The sequence below is a fragment of the Poecile atricapillus genome, chromosome 16, assembly GCF_030490865.1.
Source record: "Poecile atricapillus isolate bPoeAtr1 chromosome 16, bPoeAtr1.hap1, whole genome shotgun sequence".
NCBI classification, from domain to species: Eukaryota; Metazoa; Chordata; class Aves; order Passeriformes; family Paridae; genus Poecile; species Poecile atricapillus.
In genome coordinates, this window is record NC_081264.1 from 374560 (window position 1) to 397115 (window position 22556).

Here is a 22556-nt window from a genome sequence, read left to right on the forward strand (position 1 = left end):
CCAGCCAGTGAAGTGTTGTGACATTTCTGTGCCCATTTTTCATGCATGACTTTGCAGAATCCAGACAGACCAAGCCACGGGTGTGTGTTAGAGCCAGAAAAAGAACACAGCAGTGTAGAGAGCTTTCCCTCCCACAGTTTGGGAATGAAGAGTCTGGTCTGGCCTGGGGAGGTTGTGGCATTCCCTGCAGTGGAATTGGGCTCAAGGACTGCGTGTTTTGAATTCAGATTGCAGTCAGAAAAATTAAACATTTTCTCATCCAACAGACCTGCTCTCAGTAAGGCAAACTGTGATCATAAGATGACAATTTCAAATATGCTCTGAATATAATCTTGTCCTATAGTGAGGAGACTTAAAATAAGCAGCTACTAAATGCTTACCCCATCCAATTCCATAATAATATAAGTGCTTGCTTTCTTCTGACCCAAATACTTTGATCACCATGCTGTAAAGATGAAATCCTTCCACCAGCATCCACGCAAAGGCACTCAGGAAGAAAAAATGAAGGAGAATGGCCAATATCTTGCAAGGCAGCTAAATAAAGAGTAAAAATGAATACATTAGTTCTTTGTGACACAGTCACATTGGTTTTCTTTTTTTTTTTTTTTTTTTTAATTTCCATAGACTTTTACAGGCTAAATTCTAAATCTCTGAAGTAAAACTGTCTTAAAGTGAAAGCAATAGACAATCTCATTTTTCTCCTGCATTTTCATACAGCTTCAGAGTAACAAATCCTCTTACCTTTAAAAAAAAATAAATAAAAACCCCCTAGCATTGCCCAACGTGCTGCACCACCAGTAGGAACCAGCTCTGCCTCAGATGTCAATGGTGAATTCCCTTTGCTGAGCTGTGCTGTGCTGTGCTGGCATTTTATTCTTTATGTTGGTGATTTGGGATTTTGTACTCCAATGAAAATTAAAATGCTGGGACTTGGCAGTATAATGAAAATTGAGGCTTTCCTGTACAGACTCACTTGGACTAGCACAAGGACATTCTAATGCAAATCCAATGGGACCACATGTACTCCAAAGCAATAAATTTGGGGTTAATTCGTGTAAGTGAGGTCTGTATGTGGTTTAGTATTTCACAAAGTTCACTGACATATTATTAAACTAGATTAGCTTATTGACAAAAGCTGTAAAAGCCTTTCCAGTTAATTTTATCATAAGGCTATAAAATCCATTTTAATGCCTTTTGATTTCTACCAGAAGATTAGTCCACAAAAATATAAATGCAACATACAGCTGACTTACAGGCTAGTTCTGTCAAATGGATCATTTCCAACTTCTGAGTAGCCAAACAATATGAATCACAGAAGAGCAGAAAAATAGCACACAGTGAAGTAGCAGGAGGTTGGTCTGTATATAATTTTGTATAATACCTAGTTGCAGATTTGTACATAAAACCCAAAGCAAAATCGTTGCTCGTTCTGGTGGTTTTCTGCCTTAATTATTGCTTAGAAGTTCCTCTTATATGGCAAAATTGCCTTCTATAAAAGCACTGAGAAGCTGAGCCTTTCCACGCTAAAGCCAGGCGTGTCTCCCTTGCAGCACCATGTGAAACACCCTCCTTTTAGCAGAATACTTGTAAAAAGGCAGATCTTGTTCCTGCTACTCCTGGAGCTGACAACTCTCTAGTTGTGAAATAGAAAAAGCAGCCCAGCCAGCAGCAAGGTCTGTCCTATCACCATTGATGAGAAAGTAAAGCAGGATTTCAGAAAGGCCTCCCAGAAAATATTTATCTTTTTTTGTTTTTATTGAGGACAGTCTTGAAACAGAGAGGTAATTTTATAGATATATCACAAACAAAAGCAGCTCATTCACCTGTCCTCTTGGAAGCTTCCAGCAATGCCAAGCAGGAGTAATGAGTGAGAAAGAGATAAAAACCCTGATCCAGAGCTGCAGATAGTAGAGACATTGGATTTTCTGGTTGTACTGAAAAAAACACAGTGCAGGCTAACACCTTGTGCTTCGATTTCCATTTTCCTGTTTCTAAATAATATTTCCATTTTCCCCACAAACATGTGGATGCAAACCCTGTGATATAAAACAGGTCTTGCTTTCTGGTGCTCCTGTCCCAGTTTCACCAGAGTAGCTCCAGAATAGGTTTAAGAGAAAATCTGCAGCTATTAAAGTGCAGCTTGAGCCTGTGTGAGTTTCTCAAGCCTCACTAAACGAGCAGGAGCTCTGAGAGTGCCCCAGGTGCTGCAGATGTGGCTGATGCTGGCACTGGTCCCTGCAGAACACAGGTCCTGCCTCCATCCAAGCCAAAGCACAAACACAAAGCCCTTTCACACGGGCTGAAGGTGATGCTGGCCCTGGTAAGGTGCAAAGAGGCTTTCACACACCACCTGAAGTGACTCAGCTGAACTCTGAAAATCTGGGATGGATGAAAAAGAAAATCCTGTGAGAATATGACACACTGCCACGCTGAGTGAACCTCCTATCGCCCTCAAGCCTGTGCCCTTTCAACAGGGTTTTAGCTCTCTACTTAGAGAGGATTATTTCCATGCCTGCTTTCTACTGTCTTCAGTGTCCTCTTTTGCTACTCTCCAATGTCTTCATTTCATTTTTCTTCTAAACCATCCCCTCTCATTTTCTCCCTTGCAGATTGCATGACTCATTCAGGACCCACCTGAATGTTAAACAGCAAAAGAATATGAATTTAGTTTTCCAAAGTGCTTTTAGATCCTCAGGTAATGACTGCCTGTGCAAACCAGGCATTACAGTTATTTAGAAACTTAACAGAAATTCAAGGGACCCCATTGGAGCTGAATATAAATTGAGGTAACTGTTGTATTGGCAAAATGAACAATGTGCAAACCTCATATTTACTTTTACTGAGAAAGAACACCCCCACCAGCCCCCCAATAACAGAGACCACTGGCTGCTTCTGAAAAACAATGTGGAGCAACAGCTGGTCACAAAAGTAGCCAAGTTTTTACCAGCACAAACACAGAGCACCCTGAGAGTTCATTGTAAAATCAGGTTTTGTTTCTGCTCTTCAGGTGGAACTTTTGACCAAAGACCTTACGTTACTTTAAGTTGCATTTTTTAAATCAACAGTGGAAAGAAATGGGTTTTACTGGCATAAATTTATATATTTATAAATATATTTACTGTATATATTTAATATATAAATATATTTACAGTTTATATTTACTGGTGATACTGTTAACTCAGCCTGTTTGTTTTAATCTCAGCCAGCAGTTCTAGGTGCCAGTTTGAAAGGTTTAGATCCTGGGATTCCTGAGGCATTCCCCCTGCAGTAGGACGGCATTTTTTTGGCTGAGGCTCGTTCAAAGCAGATTCCTCAGATGGAGGGAAGGTTCCTGTGTGGAGGTGCAGCCGTTCCAGGGGTGTTCCCAGGACATCCCCGGTTTGGGACGTACCGTGGCGGGGCTGAGCTGGAAGCTGGTGAGCAGCAGGAGCTGGGCCAGCAGCACGGCACAGGACAGGTTGGCGTGGATGTGATAGCGCTGGTTCCGGATGGTGCTGACAGACCTGCGGGACACGGCAACGCTCAGAGCCTGAACCTGGCCCTGATTCATCAGCCAGCTCAGGAACTGCCTTCTCCTGCCTCTGCTTCTGCTTGTGCTTGTGCTTGTGCTTCTGCTTCTGCTTGTGCTTGTGCTTCTGCCTCTGCTTCTGCCTCTGCCTCTGCTTCTGCTCCTGCTTCTGCTTCTGCCTCTGCTTCTGCTTCTGCCTCTGCCTCTGCTTCTGCTCCTGCTTCTGCCTCTGCTTCTGCTTGTGCTTGTGCTTGTGCTTGTGCTTGTGCTTCTGCTTCTGCCTCTGCTCCTGCCTCTGCTTCTGCTTCTGCCTCTGCTCCTGCCTCTGCTTCTGCTTCTGCTTCTGCTTGTGCTTGTGCTTGTGCTTCTGCCTCTGCTTCTGCCTCTGCTCCTTCTGCCTCTGCTCCTGCTCCTGCTTCTGCCTCTGCCTCTGCCTCTGCCTCTGCTCCTTCTTCTGCCTCTGCTTCTGCTTCTGCTTCTGCCTCTGCTTCTGCCTCTGCCTCTGCTTCTGCCTCTGCTCCTTCTTCTGCTTCTGCCTCTGCTTCTGCCTCTGCTTCTGCTTCTGCTTCTGCCTCTGCTTCTGCCTCTGCCTCTGCCTCTGCTTCTGCCTCTGCCTCTGCCTCTGCCTCTGCCTCTGCTTCTGCCTCTGCTTCTGCCTCTGCCTCTGCCTCTGCCTCTGCTCCTTCTTCTGCCTCTGCTTCTGCTTCTGCTTCTGCCTCTGCTTCTGCCTCTGCCTCTGCTTCTGCCTCTGCTCCTTCTGCCTCTGCTTCTGCTTCTGCTTCTGCTTCTGCTTCTGCCTCTGCTCCTTCTTCTGCCTCTGCCTCTGCCTCTGCCTCTGCTCCTGCCTCTGCCTCTGCCTCTGCCTCTGCTCCTGCCTCTGCTTCTGCTTCTGCTTCTGCCTCTGCCTCTGCCTCTGCCTCTGCCTCTGCTTCTGCCTCTGCTTCTGCTTCTGCCTCTGCTTCTGCTTCTGCCTCTGCTTCTGCTTCTGCCTCTGCTTCTGCTTCTGCCTCTGCCTCTGCCTCTGCTCCTGCTTCTGCCTCTGCTTCTGCCTCTGCCTCTGCTCCTTCTTCTGCCTCTGCTTCTGCTTCTGCTTCTGCTTCTGCCTCTGCCTCTGCCTCTGCCTCTGCCTCTTCCTCTTCCTCTGCCTCTGCTTCTGCCTCTGCCTCTTCCTCTTCCTCTGCCTCTGCTTCTGCCTCTGCCTCTGCTTCTGCTCCTGCTTCTGCCTCTGCCTCTGCCTCTTCCTCTTCCTCTGCCTCTGCTTCTGCCTCTGCTTCTGCCTCTGCCTCTGCCTCTGCCTCTGCTTCTGCCTCTGCTTCTGCTTCTGCCTCTTCCTCTGCCTCTGCTTCTGCTTCTGCCTCTGCCTCTTCCTCTTCCTCTGCCTCTTCTGGGGCTCCCGGGGCTGCTGGGGGCTCTCCTGGCACAGCCTGGGCTGGGAGCTGCCTGCTCCCCTCGCTGCCTGTGCCTGTCCTGGAGGCAGCAGCAGCTGGATCTGCACCTCAGCGGGTCCAGGAGCAGCGACAGAACATTAACAAAGGATTGATCCCCAGGGTGCTGTGGTGCCAAGGAGGGCACAGCCACTCCCCACCCTGTGCCACAGTTCCTGCCTTTATTTTGTTGCTATTTGCCTGTATGGGAAACAAGGGAATGTAAAAGACATTGGTTCCAATTCTGATTTATACAAATATAACTTCTGAGTGCAGCAATGATAGCTCCATACACAGATGGGCAGTGCCTGTCTCGACAGGGACCTGGCTGTGGTTTCAACATCATTTGAACATATTTCTCTGGTTTTTCAAAAACCAGCTGGAAACCTGACAAGAACAGGCTTTCCTGGAAGTCTGCTGACCTCGTGTTTCTGTTCTCATCCAGAAATAAGAAACAGAAAACAAAAACATTGATCTGAACATCTCAGGCCTTGCCTTTAATTCTGTTCTCTTTAAAAAACAAACAGTCCTGGTGATAACAGGCTCCTGTTGCAATGCACCCTGCCTGCTGCACTGCTCCACGTGAAGGGAATGAACAGGGAGATGACAAGAAGCTCCAAGGTCCAACAAGGAACTCAAAGGATGCTGTGCCTGGTGGCCATGGCTTTGTAATGAGGAGCTCCATGTGTCACAAACTGGGCAGTGTCACCCAGGAGAGGAGCAGGGCTCACCGGGCAGGGGCTGCCATGGCCAGGACATGGAGTAGAGAAGAACTTGCCAGATTCTTCTGCACTTGTGTCACCATCATCTACCACCACACTGCAAAATTCCACTTCAGCTGCTTAATGAGACCCTGCTCTCCAGTGACAAGAGAATCAAATGATTTAAACCTGGCAGTTTGAAGGATGCTGTGTGTAGGTGGTGTGCTCAACCCTGTGACAGTCAGCTGGCTCCAAGCTCTCTTCTGAGTCCTGTTTGCCTCCAGCTCCTTGAGGAGTTTCCAGCCCTGCTGCAGCAACACCTCCTCCTTTTGCTCCTTTTTCCTTTCTAAAAACTCCAACATCCAATTTTGCACTCAGACTAAAATGGAGCAGATCATTCCCCTTAGCCTAAACATGCCACCAGCACAATGCCAGATGTTGCACTTATTTAGAGTGGATTTTGCCACACATTATGTTCTTAATCCAAGTATGACCAACACAGATCTCAAAACTTGGAAATAACGTGGGGTCTGGACAAAAACAAGCATTGCAATCAGTTTACTGAGATTCAACAAGTCCTTTTCCCTAGAAAGTGGCCTCTTAACAGGATGTCCAAAATACATGCTCAGGCTTAGAAAACAAAAATCGAGCTCTGAAGTGGGAATGGTTTAGTGTGTGAAAGGAGACAAGAGCCCCACTCCTTGCTGCACAACCTTGGACAAGTTGCTTCACCCTTAGTCAGGTTTTCTGTTTGTTATTTAGACACAAACCTTTATGAAAGCCTTTTTCCAGAAATGTTTGCACCAAACCCAGCTGGGCCAGAAAAGCATTTGTCACTGCTGGAACATAAACAGGAATGAAACCCTGGGGCAGAAACCTTCCCAGCACAGAGAACCCTCCACAGGGCAGGAGATGCAGAGGTTTTGAACCAGGAGCCATGGGGTGAATTTCACTCTGCTTCCAGTGCCCTTCACCCCACTGCAGCAGCACAGAAAAGCAGGCTGATGCAGAACAGCAGACACTTGACCATAAAAGTGGCTCACATGAGGTAATTGTGTACAAGTTGTGTGAAACAAAAGCCAGGCAGCCAATGCTGGCTGAGACTTCCTTACTGGGCACTCCTCTCTAAACCCTCTGCCCTACAGACAGGAGAGGGAGAGCAGCGAGTGCTGTCTGGGTGCTCCAAGCAACACAAGGATCTGGGGAGGGAGAAGGGTCCTGCAGTCCCTGCCCACGTTGTGCTGCAGTCCACACCACGAGCTCCTATAAACCTCTGCAAGATTCCTGAGCTATGGCAAAGCATGGACAGCTTAAAAAACCCCTAACAATCACTCATGAGATGGAAACAGCTTGCTATATAAAAACCATCCCATTTCAGAAAATGAAAGTAATTTAGAAATAACCAACCAAGGGTTACAAATACACGTGCAGAATCTAATTAAGGAAAGTTGTAGAATTAATAGCCTTTGTTTTATCCTGAGTACCTGAAGGGATCCTACCCAGCGGCCTGAAATGCTCTGCTTGCCTTTGTGCCAGCTCTCAGCAGGCGTGAAGTTAAAATTACTCACGACAGCACAGCGAATGTGACCAGGGTGATCGTCAGGCAGAAGATGGACAGAGCACAGCCGATGTAAGTGATGGAGGACAGGGCCACCTGGTGTTCTCTCGGCAGCTGCACAGAAAGGAAAAGGCACACGAGAGCTGTTAGTGGCTGTCTCACACTGCAGAGCTGCCCAGCCCTGCTCGCTGTGCCCTGCAGAGCCCAGGGCCAGGGAAACGTGGAGCCAGCTCCAGCCTCAGCCCTGGTTTGTACCAAACACAGCCCCAGCTCCAGCATCAGCCCTGGCTTGTACCAAACCCAGCTCCAGCCACATCCCTGTTCTGCTCCAAACCCAGCTCCAGCATCAGCCTTGGCTTGTATCAAACACAGCCCCAGCATCAGCCTTGGCTTGTACCAAACCCAGCTCCAGCATCAGCCCTGGTCTGCTCCAAACACAGCTCCAGACCCAGCCACATCCCTGTTCTGCCCCAAACACCAGCACAGCAGAGCCCAGCAGGGACCCAGCCCGAGCAGCAGCAGAAGGGAAAACCTCTCCTCTCCTCTCTGGTTTTATCTACAGACTTCTTTTGTACAGGTCATTGCATTTTTCTGAACATTTGAACTGTAACCCCACGGTGCTCTGCAGGATCTGTGTAAAACCTGGACAGAGTCAATGCCAGAGGGACCCTGAGGTTTGGCCACTCATCTGAAATTAATCAGAGTGTGTTTTAATTTTCCATGCAAGCTCTCATAAAAGAATGACAAAAAGCCACACCCAACAAAGGGAGCAAGGCAGAATTAATATGTAATAAGTAGAACAGAGCTAGGCAGGAAAAAGCTTTCTCATCCTTGAAGAATTTCCAAACATTTTTCCTGACTTGGTTTTGGATAGACTTGACATTCTCATAAACTGAAGGAAAAAAAATTAGTCAATCAAAAAGTTTTAATTTTGATGCTTGAAATACTATGTTTCTATTTCAATGTCAATTCACCATTAATTAAATTCCAAGCTGAAAACGCACTCAAAGTACTTATTATAAAAATATATGAAAAGAAATGATATCTTTTCCAAAGCTTTTTTACAGTAACTTTATCTAATAAAAACTAGTCCTTTCACATATGTTTGGGATTTTCTATTATTTTCCACACACAATAAAATTTCCCACCCAAATGAAGTATTTCATTAGAGATTATCAAACCAAAGCAGTTCTACCAATAAACTGCCCATTAAAATTCCTTTTAAAGGAGAGCAATGATGTGCCATGTGGTTCTGGGTGATGTTATAAATCCAGAGGAGAAGGTGTGTGGCGTATGGAGATTTTTGCTGTAATTCTCTGCCAGCTGTGGCAGCTCTGCTGTGCTGAGTTCAGTGAGAGGAGCAGTGAGAGCCACCGAGGGATGCAGCAGCACCCAGAGACAACTGTTGCTATGGTGTTGCTGTTCCTAGGAAATATGATGCAGCTCTTGAGTATTTTTTCTTTTTCAGCCAAAGACACATTTCTTTTCCCTGACTGGACAGCCTCAATTACAGAAACAAAAGAGTTCTGTGTACTGGAACAGCTTAAAAGCTCCAGATAATTCCTACAAAAGAGATCCTATTGTCCCTCATCCCCCAAAGAAGCCGTGCACTTCACATTATTCACAGACTATTCCTGAAATAGAATAATCTGTGTGGTAAATGGAGCAGTTGAGAAGTGATTTCCTCATCAGGTCTATTCATGTCCAAAATGCACGGACCTTATTTCCTGATTTGTCCTGCAGACACCCTTTTCCCTGGCTACAGGTGGCTCACAATTCTACAGAAGGAGGAGGGGAGCTGAGGAAGTTTTCAGATGTAAAGTCACTCTGAAATCAGTATTTCTCAGTAGCTCAAGGCTCTCTTTCACTGCTTTCACTCCCAGAGCCCTTCAGCCAGCAAATGTTCCCTGGAGAGTTTCCCTGCTCAGGGAAGGTTCAGGTTTACCGGGGGCTATCGTGGTGTTTGCCCTGGCAGAGCTCTCAGCAGGGTGGTGCTGCCTCACATCACACACAAATACACAAAATACTGAGGAGAAAAGCAGTGCAATGGGCAAAAATCACAGAACCACAGAATCAATCCCAGAATCACAGAACCACAGAATCCCAGAACTACAGAATCCCAGAACCACAGAATCAATCACAGAATCCCAGAATCCCAGAATCAATCACAGAATCCCAGAACCACAGAATCAATCCCAGAATCACAGAACCACAGAATCCCAGAACTACAGAATCCCAGAACCACAGAATCCCAGAACCACAGAATCAATCACAGAATCCCAGAATCCCAGAATCCCAGAACCACAGAATCACAGAACCACAGAATCCCAGAACCACAGAATCCCAGAATCCCAGAACCACAGAATCCCAGAACCACAGAATCCCAGAACCACAGAATCACAGAACCACAGAATCACAGAACCACAGAATCCCAGAACCACAGAATCCCAGAATCCCAGAATCCCAGAACCACAGAATCACAGAACCACAGAATCCCAGAACCACAGAATCCCAGAATCCCAGAATCCCAGAACCACAGAATCCCAGAATCACAGAACCACACAATCCCAGAACCACAGAATCCCAGAATCCCAGAATCCCAGAACCACAGAATCCCAGAACCACAGAATCCCAGAATCCCAGAACCACAGAATCCCAGAATCCCAGAACCACACAATCCCAGAATCCCAGAATCCCAGAATCCCAGACTCCCAGAACCACAGAATCCCAGCACCACAGAATCCCAGAATCCCAGAATGTGTTGGAGGGGACCTCAGAGCCCCTGCAGCCCCAGCCCAGCCATGGCAGGGACACCTTCCCCTGTCCCAGCTGCTCCCAACGTCCAGCCTGGCCTTGGGCACTGCCAGGGATCCAGGGACAGCCCCAGCTGCTCTGGGAATTGTCCAGGGCCTCACCCCCCTCACAGGGAAGGATTTCTTCCCAATATCTACTCTAAACCTCCCCTGCCTCAGTTTGAAGCTGTTCCCCTTTTCCTGGCACTACATGCTCTTGTAAACAGTTTGTCTCTGTCTCTGATTCCTTCAGGTGCTGAAGGTCACAATTAGGTCAGCCTGAAGTCCTCTTGTTGCAGCGGCCTCAGGGAGGCAAAGAGTTAACATTGTTCCACCCCAAACCCCTTGTGAAGGGCGGCCCAGGAGTTCTGATTGGGTTTGAGTCCCTGGGGGGTTCTCCCTTGCTGTGTTTCTAATGGTCCCTGACCCTGAACTCCACCCTCAAAGGTGTAAACCCTCGGGGGTTCTGTCCCTCAAAAACCCCTGCTGTGCCTCTGTTCGGGGCTCTCTGTTCTGGACCTGAGTTTGTTCTCATGCTGAATAAATGGTTTCATGAACGGGAGCCCGTCTCGTTGGTGTTTCATGCTGGTCCCCAGAACCCTGCTGCTTCCCTGGACAAGATCCTGAGGTTGCAGGCTGCAACATCCTCTCTTTTCCAGGCTGAACAAACCCAGTCATATCCATGTGGGAAATGTGCTCCATCCCCCAAAATCAAACTGTTTGGCTTTTTTTCCCATAGTAATCCAAAAGAAGATGATGATCACACAGATATTTTTTCCTCTCTAATTTCTTTGATATCACGTTTCTAAGAAAGTCTCTCTCTGGGTTTTAGTTCAGTCTTTCTCCAGAAACCCCTGCAGGGCAAGACAAAATGTGAATCAAGTCCTCACAAGAGAGCCTCTATTACTTTGAAATGAAAAAGGGAAAAAAAAAAATCTCTTCTACAACAAAATGTAGAAGATTCACTGAAAGCTGAAATAACCTACACAGGTCCCTGCATCTGTGAGCTGGAAATTGCTCTTGCTCTGGTGAACACAACCAAAGTCTGATGAGGCTTTAAGAACGATGCTCCTGAATCAATTCTCACATCAGCAGCACCAGGGCAGTTCAGCTCCTGCTGCTGCAGGGGCAGAGCCTGGGGCAGGGCTGGGTTTGGAGCAGCCACTGGAGCTGTTCCCAGGGGAGCAGCTGGGCTGGGGGTGCAGGAGGGGGTGAAAGCAGGAGGAGAACGGCAGGGAAAGAACACAGGACAAAAAAGGCTTGGAATGATTTCCAGGGTGTGCAGCCTCACCTCAGGGCTGTGCTGAGGGAGGGAAAAGAACGGATTTAAAGGCACCAGAGCTCCACAAAGCTCTCACAACCCAGCTGTCAGCACATCTGGATGTGCTGGGTTCTTATATCAAGGGACAACAAGGAGCAGTTTGTTAGAAATACCTGGGCTGTCAAAGTATTGAGCCTCATTAATTAAGAAACCATTTCAATAAATTGCAATGCTCTGATAAGGGCTGATTTTACCTTACCTCAGCTTGTCTTCTTGGAAGTTTACAGACTTCCTGCATGATGTGGAATATAAAACAGTAATTTGGCATGTCCTTGTTATCAGCACAAAAACTCTAATCAAGCTATAATGCTATTATTAAAGAAAAAAGCATTGAAAGTAGCAAATAAAACATTGAGCAATCTGTGAAGTAGTCCCATGAGCCTGATTCTCACACTTGTCCCAGTCTACATTAAATTATTCTTCTCAAATGTTTTGCTTCCTTGGGTTTATATGGTCATTCTTTTACCCAGAAGAGCCAGGGTATGAGCTCATGGGGTTGTGAGTGTCACAGTCAGCAGCACTAAGAGACAGATGTTTCTGTTTCAGCTTTGACAAGGTGAAATCAAAACCTTCTACCTGATATAAATCTCCCACCCTTCTAGACTGGGGTGTATCAGCCCTTCCCTGGACCAAGCCCTGGCCCAAGCACTGGGGTTCCAGCAGACCCAGCCAGCTGTGGCACCACAGCCCCATGTCCTTCCCTGCTCTCCCTCCTGAGAAAAGTCACTGCATTGCTTCACTTTAATTTTACTTTAAAATTAATTTAACATTAATTTTATTTTGGAAACTCACAGCAAGCGGGTGGCCTGAGATACAATCCTGGAAAGACACCAGTTCAGACTGCAAGGATGTATTTCTCATTTATAATGTTGTTCATAGCAAAAAAAACAAAAAAAAGAAAGAGTGATAACTAACCATCTAACCCCTGTGTTTATAAATAACTGCACGGAAGATAAAAATATATTATTATAATGAGATGGTACTTTTCATCTCTGGAGTAGCTGGGAAAGGTCACTCAGGCTGAAAGACTCATCCAGAGGCTCTACAAGAAGAATTGTTTGTGTCTAGAAGAGAAAACCTCCTTATTTATGTGAAGTTAATGAGTGGCCAGACACAGGAGCACAACAGCCCCTGGTGATCCAAGCTCTGGTTTGTGATTTACAAAGCTCTGGTTTGTGTTTTACAAAGCTCTGGTTTGTGATTTACAAAGCTCTGGTTTGTGATTTACAAAGCTCTGGTTTGTGATTTACAAAGCTCTGCTTCAGCCTAGAACGGGACACGTTTGCATTTGCTCCAGGCCATGGAACCGCAGCTCCTGCTCTCTGCTGGAAATGCCATTTTGCCCCAAAATCAGAGTGAGATTTTCCTGTCCCTTTGGGCCAGCTTTGCCTCTCACAGGGACATTCCCACCCTTGCAGTGAAGGTTTTTCCCAGTTTATTCATCTGCCAGGGGCTGCCCAGCCCTGGAATCCACCCTGAGACCCTTCTGCAAAGTCTGGATCCTCCCCCGAGACCCCTCCTGGGGGAGGATCAATCAGGGCTCAGTCAAATCTACTGAAGTTGTACCTTTAAAATGTAATCTGAATCCAATTAAGAAAAGGATGAATAATTAACTTTGGCAGTCTGAGTGTCTCAGAGACATTAAAACGCTGGCTTTGGCTGATGAAGCTAATGGTTTTAATTGCCTCCAGAAAGGCTGCTGAAATTCAATTTCAGTCCAGAGAGGCCTTTATTTATATCTTAAATAATAATAACAACAATACAAATCTCTGTTTTCCTTCAGCTTGCCAAGCACTTTGTTAGGTACAGAACATCCCATTTTTTTTTAAATTAACATCTGTGATGAGTTCAGGAGGCTCAATCTACTCCCTGAGAACACAGGATTGATTTTGGTGGGGCCATGCTTAGTGGCACTGTACAATCACAGAAAAGCCTAATTTGATGCACAAACTTCTTTTCTCAAGCCACAATGCATCAGATACTGTGAATTTAAAGAAAAAAAGGCCTCTGAGAGTCAGGCTTCACAATGCAATCATCTTTATCAGCCATTTCCAGCAGAATTGTTTTTGAATTCCCCTTCTCTATTAACTCCACAGCTTTGTGCAATCTGCACCCAAGTGCTGCAGAGGGGGCTTTTAAAGGAACATTTTCCTCCAGCCAGCCCAGCCTGGTGGTGATTATTTAAAACTTTTCAGTGTGACACAAAAATGACAGAATTTTCCAAATATCTCTGCCAAGATATTAATTAGTATTTTTAAATGCCCACATCATTTTTTAAAGTAGTTCTGGGCACAGTGTCACCGAACAGCAGGGATTCTGCTCATTACAAATCCCCAGCAGCTCTTCCTTCAAATGGAGCTGGAGGGAAGCAAGGCAGGGAGGAAGGACTCAAGTTGTGAAGGGGAATCAGATTCTCGTGAAGTTTGGGACCAGAAAAAACAATATTTTCAAGTTCTTCTTGAATCTGTTAGTGCAACACAGAGCAGGGTTTTTTCTGCCTTCCTTTCAAGTGTAAGGCTTGCAGTGTCTCAGGAAATGTTAAATGCTGTACTCACAGCAGATTATCCCTGTGAGACTCCAGGAGCTGCCTTTGCCCATCCACACAGGGCTGCTGCATCTGTTCTCTGCCTTCTGTTCCAGCAGGAGCAGCCTCATTAACAGCCAGAACTGGAGAGCACCACGAGAGGGATCAGACCAGGCTCAGAGACACAGAAATGCAGAATTGCCAGACTCTCAGATCTTTCAGAGCAGTTGAGGATAAATAAATACCCAACCCCAGTGAAATTCCATAAAAATGAGTGTGTCCAGCTCCGCTTTCCTTTGGTTCCTAAAGGATTCAGAGCACAGAGAGCCTCAATTTAAAGAGAAAAGTGATGGATAAAGGTGCCCTGCTCATAACATTTTTATACTGCATGGGGAAATCCTTTAGTCAGCAAGAACTGGCTGCCAAGTGGTTCAGTGCTTTCATTTCCACCATGGAAAGGAGGTCAATGTTCCTTTGGTGAGTATTCTGATTAAAATAGACTATCATGCTTCTCAAACAAAGCAGTTCTTTTGACAATTATAGCCTCTTAAATATTTGTGCTTTTCCAAAATAAAAAGTCATTTTTTGTTCTCCTCTGCTGAGTGAAATTCAGTGACTGCCAAACAATTCTCCAAGGAATTTGCAGGGTTTAGTATCCTGCAGCACCAGTCCAACTTTTCCCGTTGAATTCCCTGGGATCAGGGACAAGCAGAAGTTCTCCTGTTTCCTCCCATCCAGAGCAGCAGAGCTGTGCTGGCACAGGGGGGATCAGCAAAGGAATGAACGAGGCTCTGAGCTCAAAATCAAGAGTTGTGCTCCATTTTCAGAGAAGATGAGCAGGGGTCCAGTGAGGACACAGAAATGTGATGCAGAATCACTGTGAGCACGTCAGGGAGATCAGCTCCTCCACAGGGACAGTGAGCACTGCCCTGGATGGAGACAGAGCACAGAAAGTTTACAGAGCAGAGCTGAGATAAACACCCAGGCTGATTTATCCTTGCTCATCTGATGGCTGAGGGCTGTCTCAACTGTCTGTAGAGATCTTTTCAGTCACACAAACTGCCAGTGCTAATAAACAAGGACCAAAAAAATCACAATGCCTATCCGATTTTTAAATATGCAACACAAAAGAAAAATTCCTGGACTAAGGCATTATTCTTTTAATGCTCCCAGCAATGAAAAGCATGCTGAGAAAAGTAATTATATTAAAATTACAAAGCAGCAGAAATCGGAGAGTGCCACATCATTTCCATTTCATTGTCCTATTAGAGTATGGAGCTGGCTGAAAATTGTAAGAAAAAAGCTGATGATTTCAGACTGCTGTTTTATTGCACCCAAAGTGCAGTGTTTGTTCAATAACTGCAATATTAGATTTAGGAAGCAATGCTCCAAACTGATGAATTACACACCTATCTCCCATATTTTTAATGCATTTTGCAATATTAGGACTTTTTCAAAGCAGCCTTTATAAACACAAATTGATGCACCTTTTTCTCAGTCAGCCATACATTATCAAAACTCAGCTGTAACACTGAAAAATAAAATAAAAACACATATATTGCCCAAGGAAAGAAATTTGGGATGACTTTCTTTTTTGTAAATAGAAGCTCACAGATAAATACCCAAATCTTTTCAAAATCCTGGGCTCCCTAGAAATGCTCTGGGTGGTTTCTACAGTTCCAGATCAGACGGTTTTAAATATTTTCCCTGTATAGACACTTGTCTGCTTTCAAGCCCATTGCTGAGCTGTTTGAACTGTATTGACTGATGGTCTCCTCTGAATTGTGAGCAGGCTACAAATGGGATAAAAAACAAAGGCATTTCTAGCTTTAGAAATGCAGAAAATGTGTTCAAAACCCCAAACAATTTCTAGCACAGATTGTATAACACTATTGCTTAGCTGGAAATGTCCATCCACATGGGAACTTTATGGGAGTCATTTTTATACTCTCACAGCTGGAAAAGACAGCAGGAGGAAAAACAGGGAAAAAGAACAATTTAAGAGAATGGTCCAGGAGATATAAATATTTCAGTCATGTTCTGCACTGGTGTCCCAGGGGAGGGGGACCCAAGCTCAAGCTCTATTTTTCTGCGGGAGAAAATGATTCTCTTTAAAGGGATTTTTGAACCCTGGGTCCCCAGGTGTCCACCATCCTTTTGCTGAGATGACATTTACGTGGCAGATGGTACAAATAGCCTGGCACGCTTTGCAGTTGTTGGATCACTATGAAAATAAAATCTGCCAGATGGGCTGGCAAGTTTCCTGGCAGGAGCAGAGGGCTGATGGGGGGTAAAGCTGCCCAAAATGAAAGAACAGCGGCTGAATTTGCTCTGGAGCAGCTCTGAGGTGCAGCTCTCCCTGGGCTGGGTTCCTGATGTCCAGGAAAGGAGATCCTGTCCCTGTCCCTCCTGTCCCTGTCCAGCACAGGGGACACGGCTGGGATCCCCAGATCCAGGGGATGGGAGATCCAGGGGATCCAGGGGATGGGAGATCCAGGGGATCCAGGGGATCCAGGGAATCCAGGGGATCCAGGGGATGGGAGATCCAGGGGATGGGAGATCCAGGGGATCCAGGGGATCCAGGGGATCCAGGGGATGGGAGGTCCAGGGGATCCAGGGGATGGGAGATCCAGGGGATCCAGGGGATGCTCCCAGCAGGGTCCATCCAGCAGAGACCTCCACAGGCAGCTCCTCGCCCTGGGGCTGCTCCCCCTGGGCCCTCAGCAGGAACAAGCACAGACACATCAAAATAAAGAGCTTCTTCCTCTCCTTCTCCAGCACAGTGCCTGGGCACCTTCAGCTCCCCAGGGCAGGGCAGGACAGCTCTGTGCACGGGATCCTGCAGCTCTGCTCTGTGGATCAAGGATGGAGAAGAACAGGAATTGCTGCCCAGGATTCTGCAGCTCTGCTCTGTTCAAGGATGGAGGACAGGAATTGCTGCCCAGGATCCTGCAGCTCTGCTCTGTTCAAGGAGGGAGAAGGACAGGACAACTCTGTGCACGGGATCCTGCAGCTCTGCTCTGTGGATCAAGGATGGAGAAGGACAGGAATTGCTGCCCAGGATCCTGCAGCTCTGCTCTGTGGATCAAGGATGGAGAAGGACAGGAATTGCTGCCCAGGATCCTGCAGCTCTGCTCTGTGGATCAAGGAGGGAGAAGAACAGGAATTGCTGCACGGGATTCTGCAGCTCTGCTCTGTGGATCAAGGATGGAGAAGGGCAGGAATTACTGCACGGGATCCTGCAGCTCTGCTCTGTGGATCAAGGAGGGAGCAGGACAGGAATTGCTGCCCAGGATCCTGCAGCTCTGCTCTGTTCAAGGATGGAGGACAGGAATTGCTGCCCAGGATCCTGCAGCTCTGCTCTGTGGATCAAGGAGGGATCAGGACAGGAATTGCTGCCCAGGATTCTGCAGCTCTGCTCTGTGGATCAAGGAGGGAGGACAGGAATTGCTGCCCAGGATCCTGCAGCTCTGCTCTGTTCAAGGAGGGAGAAGGACAGGAATTGCTGCCCAGGATTCTGCAGCTCTGCTCTGTGGATCAAGGAGGGAGGACAGGAATTGCTGCCCAGGATCCTGCAGCTCTGCTCTGTGGATCAAGGAGGGAGGACAGGAATTGCTGCCCAGGATCCTGCAGCTCTGCTCTGTTCAAGGAGGGAGCAGGACAGGAATTCCCAAGGTGCTGCTGCAGCGATGGTTCCCTGTGAGGGATTTCTTCACCCTACCCCAGGTTCCCTGGCAGAAGGAGACTCTTGGTGTCTCAATCTCCTGGTGTCTGCTCTGAGTGTCCAGGGTTTGCTCCTCAGTCTCACTGAGCTCAGCAGAGCTGGCCAAAGAGTTCCCAGCCCAGTTCTCATCACCTGCTGACCTTAATGACATCCAGGACATTCCTAAATGCAATCAAGGCTTGAACATCTTCCTTCAGCAGCTTTCTGCTCATCTTCAGTCCCACTTTACCTTCAAGCAACTTATTTGTTTAAAGCAGCTGATGACCACTAAGTTCCCACATTAATGGGAAGCCTGTGGCCCTTTTCCTGTGAGCAGAAAGAAAATCCATGTGAAGAGGAGCTGGAGAGTGAGAGCGCTCATCACATCACAGCGGGCTGCTCTGGGGACGCACACATCTCCTCCAAGGGCTCTCCCTGGGGATGTTCTGCCATCAGCAGCACCCTGCTCTAAATGTTTTCATTGTTTTCTGGGCCTGCCTTTCTGCAGGGGCTGGCAGAACCATGCATGCCTGCTGTTCCTGTGCCCCTGGGTGCTGCAGGAAAGGCTGCACAGGTGCCCTTGGAGAGGGGCTGTGCCTCCTGCTGCTCCCCTGAGAGCTGCTCTGCTCTCTGCATGGGGAGAAAGGGAAATGTCACTTCCCACAGGAGAAGGGGAACATGAAACACCCAGAGAATTCCCATGAAAAATTAATTCCCTTTTTTTTTTTGGTACCAAAATACAGCTTTTGATGAAAAATTCTACAGTTTTCAGGCAGTTCATTTCCAATAACTTATTTCCTTTTTTTTATGAAAAGCAGAGCCCTTTGGGTAAGAATCTATTTTTTTTTCTAGAATCTCAAGAAAAATAAACATTCTGTCAAAAGCAGTATTCATATAAAAAATTTGATCCATTTTAATTTATTTGGCCACAGATGCATTAGAGCTGTGTAAACAGAGCTGTTCAAACGTGGGCAATTGCATCCTCCCACCCTCTGCTACTTGTTCCACATTATCTGTGCACTTCATTTGTGAAAAGAACATTAAAATACACAAAAGTTCAAGATCAGATATAACATCACTGCAAGGATTCCTTAGAGCACTGACAGTCTGGTGTTCCAAGGGCTGATTTACATGGGCCCTTTGAACCCTGGCTCCTGGATTTCTGAACATGCTGAACAAACACAAGGACGTGCTCAAAATCCACAGCATTTTAACATTTACTGAAGAGGGTTCCAAGGACACCTGAGAGAAGTCTCCAATTGTCATGTTGGCTCAGTAGGATTTATTTAGCAAATGTTTTGGGTTTTTTTAACTTGAGCACAGTCTGCTGGCACAGCTCAACAGCCAGAAATTCTCTTTGCCTGGCTTTTATCTTCATGCCAATTACACAATGAAGATAACAATCATTTTCACTAGTTAAAAGAATTAGTACCACAAGATAATCCTAAATGGTCAGCTGAAGGGATGTGTCCTGGACAAAGATCTGGGATGAGATTCTCCTTTTCTCATGAAGGGGAAAGCAGAGCTATGGAAAAACATTCTGCACAAAGTCTGGTGGATGTAAATGCCTCAGCCCAAAACTTTAAGGAGAGATAAAGTATTGAAAATGGAGCTGTTAAAGGACTGTGAGGAACTGGAAGGTCCATCCACATCCAGCCTTTCCTAGCTATGTGTTTCAGACCTCTTAAGGAAAACTTGATTCCAAAGAACTCTATATGAAATATCTTTGATCTCTAATTACTAATATTGCATAATGCAAAAAGCTTATTGCAGCATCCCATTAATCAGCACAATCCTAAATGTGTTTGGTTGAAAGCTGGGCCTTTCAGAACATTTTCCCAGGGGAGAATCAACCAATCTTTCAGTGGCATTTAATTGGTGTCTGTCCTGTTTAATCCTGGGTAATAAAGCTGCTCTTTAAAACAGGGTTAATAACAGCACATTTCTCCCAAGATAATTCTGTCTCACAGGATAGGAGGTCTTGAGGCAAAGCTGTGTTTTATTATTAGCCTGAAGAGTTCCTAGAAAAATTATACTTGGAAACCAGCTGGGGTCATTGGGTGCTGTACAAGTAATAAAGATGATAATGGTGAGATAAGAAGTGGATGAGCTGAGGAAACCAACCCCACCTTCAAGTGCTCAGCCTGACACAAAGGGGGGGCATTCACTCAGCTCCCTGGAAAACACAAGAGAAGCAAGAAACAAATCCAAGATGGGTATAAATGGACCCAGTTTCAGTCACGTGATGTGAGGACTCAAGTGATGTATTTGTGCTTCATTTTTAACAGAGAGAGCTACTGCTCTGCTGCTCTCACCTTCAGAGGCACCACTTGCATCAGAATGGCGAAGTTGGTGAGGTGGTTGCAGAGGCACACGGAGTGATTGAGGTCCCCACTGTCACGGACACAGCCCTCACTAGACCAAACTCCAGTTCCATTGCTGTAAAGCACAAAAACCAGAGCACAAACACAGAAACAAACATCAAAATGCATCTGCTGTAGCTTCATTTGACAGGCACTGTACCCCACAGGAGATTGAAGGGTCTGGGAGCCATCTCAGACCCCGCAAACACTGCTGCTGTCTCCTCAATTCCATCATGGAAATAGGCAAGGAAAACATTCACCAGGACAAGGCACAGGTCAGAGCCCTCCAGGAAGGTCTCTAAAGATTTCTGCCCAGTTTTACCGCCAGTGGATGATAACTAAACCATTTCCTTACATTTGGCATCTGATTTATGGCATTTCACCAGACCCAGATTCTGGTGAATTCCCAGCATTCTGGGAGCTGAGGTGTCAGAGAAGTCAAGAACTGCAAACCCCCAGCAGCAGCTGCTGTGTCCCCTGTGCTGCCAGGCCCTTTCCAGTGTCACTGTCACCCTGCCAGAGCAGCTCCAGCTGCCTGCCACCATCCCTGGCACTGCTGGCCCCTCTCCCCAAGGGACAGCTCTGGCTGCACGGTGGGAATGGCTGGGCAGGATGGGGCTCTGGGCTGGATCCTCATGCACTTTGCCCTTTTTGTGCCATTTTTCAGCAGTGATCCTCAGGAGTCTGATTTCTCTTTCTCACTTTGCCCTTTTTGTGCCATTTTTCAGCAGTGATCCTCAGGAGTCTGATTTCTCTGGGAGCCAGGGCAAGCCAGGATTCCGGTGCTCTCCCAGCCTGGGCTGCAGTGGGGACACAGAAGGCTCAGGCAGCGCAGGTCACCCACCCACGGTCTGACAGCAACTCTTCATTTCTTCAGATTTTTCTGAGTCCTGCAGACTGAGTGATCTGTTCTCCTCTCAGTGCTTATTTTAAACATCGTTATTACCTCATATTTCTGCCCTTCAGGACCTCTTTGAGTTCTCAGAGAGCCTGCTGTAGGTCAGAAACCAAATTAACTACCGTGCACTAGGGAATAAAACCATCCTGACACCGATGGGGCTCATCTGGAAGGACACATTTCACGCTAAGTTTGCATCCTTACAAAGCCTCCAGGGCCCCAGTGGAGAAGAGGAACAATGTCCCAGCAATATTCATTTGCTTCACTAAAATCTGCTCTAATTTATCCTCATTTGTGACCCTCGTCACAACGAGTGACTGCCAGCAGCTGGGACAGTCGGACACACGGGAAGGAAAACTTTGGTGAAGCAATAACCGAGACCTTCCCGAGCACAGGAGGGGTCACAGCATCCCAGAGCATCGCTGCATCCACTGGGCTGACACTGTTATGGCTCAAAACCCGTTAATCCCCATGAAATTAAAGAGTCACTATTTGTATCCTTTCTCAGTTAATTCACTAAGAGCAGCGTATTTCAAATTAAAAAAAATTAAATTTATTCAGTGCTAAACAAAAAGAAATAAAAAGCTGCTGCTTTTCCATAACTTTTACTTTCTGAGTCAGATCTGAGGTGATATTTATTTCCCTTTAATTGTGATTTTCAGTCAAGGGTTGTGTTTATCCATTGCATGCAGTGGCCAGAATTCCCAGCTCTGGAACACGGATCTCACGTGATGCTGGGACACAAAGGCTGTGCTGGAGCTTTGCCTCCCTGGAACATCCAAACACCTGCCCAGGTGGGCACACCCAGGGGACAAGGAAAGCACAATTTGGGTCAGTCTGCAACTTTGATTCCAAAATGTCCCCAGTTCCCAATTACCGCCCTAAGCAGGGTCTGTGAATAAATAACAAATCTCCAAGTGATGGGGAGAGGAAACAATCAGGTTGTGTTTTTTATAAGCCAGTGGCTCCATTTCTTTAACTATTTCCATGAATGAAAGGAAGCAGGAGGAATATGGATCACACCCAGCACCACAAAGTGAGTGTAATTTAATAAAACCAAGTTAAAGGATTTGGAATTATGCAACGCACCTGTAATCCAGAAATGCACAGTAAAGATGAACTCTGTTACTTTCATTCAGTGCTTGGCTGTATTGTCTGGGTGTCTGCAAGAAAAAATATAAACCCTAAGGAATGTTTAAAAAGGACTAAATTCCACTATTCAGCTATTTCACATTCTCATTGCTACAATAATTTCAAGTGACTTATTATAGATTAACACACCAGAACTGGCAGCAAAATTGTTCAGTCCCCATATCTTCAACACAAGCTCCAAACATGCAAAGGCTGGTATTCACTCTTAATTTTACACACTGGGATTGAACTTGTACCACTCTGAGTGAGAAATCTGTGTCCTGTTTAAGCAAATAGCAAAGCAGGGTCATTACTGCACACAAACACAAATACATGAGTTAATTTTTGCAGGATTGGGACATCATTCTTCAGCATGTATTTGGCTTCCTTGGATTTTGTTCATCGTTTGTTCTCCCTGTGTAATAAAAATGTCACATTTTACGATTAATAACTCTGAAATATGTGTGTTACAATGACCAACTCCCAGACATTTTCTTTCCACAGCAGCAATTATTTTAAACATACATTCAAACTGAAAGAGCAATGCTGTAATTCAAGGTTTTATTTTAGCACACCTCAGCAATATAATGACATCATTTCTATCTTCCATAAACAGCTTTAGCAGCTAACTCA

General features: G+C 46.2%; 1 protein-coding gene across 2 annotated transcripts in view; it reads right to left on the minus strand.

Annotated features, from left to right (window-relative positions):
• ADGRD1 (adhesion G protein-coupled receptor D1) overlaps nucleotides 1-22556 on the minus strand; it is a 118227-nt gene that overhangs the window by 34435 nt on the left and 61236 nt on the right. For both annotated transcript variants that reach the window (XM_058851764.1, XM_058851763.1), the window contains 5 exons: nucleotides 21882-21955; nucleotides 19847-19970; nucleotides 7202-7305; nucleotides 3392-3503; nucleotides 381-534 (listed from right to left, as the gene is read on the minus strand). In XM_058851764.1, the coding sequence (XP_058707747.1) occupies nucleotides 381-534; nucleotides 3392-3503; nucleotides 7202-7305; nucleotides 19847-19970; nucleotides 21882-21955 (568 nt within the window). The remainder of the gene's footprint in view (nucleotides 1-380; nucleotides 535-3391; nucleotides 3504-7201; nucleotides 7306-19846; nucleotides 19971-21881; nucleotides 21956-22556) is intronic.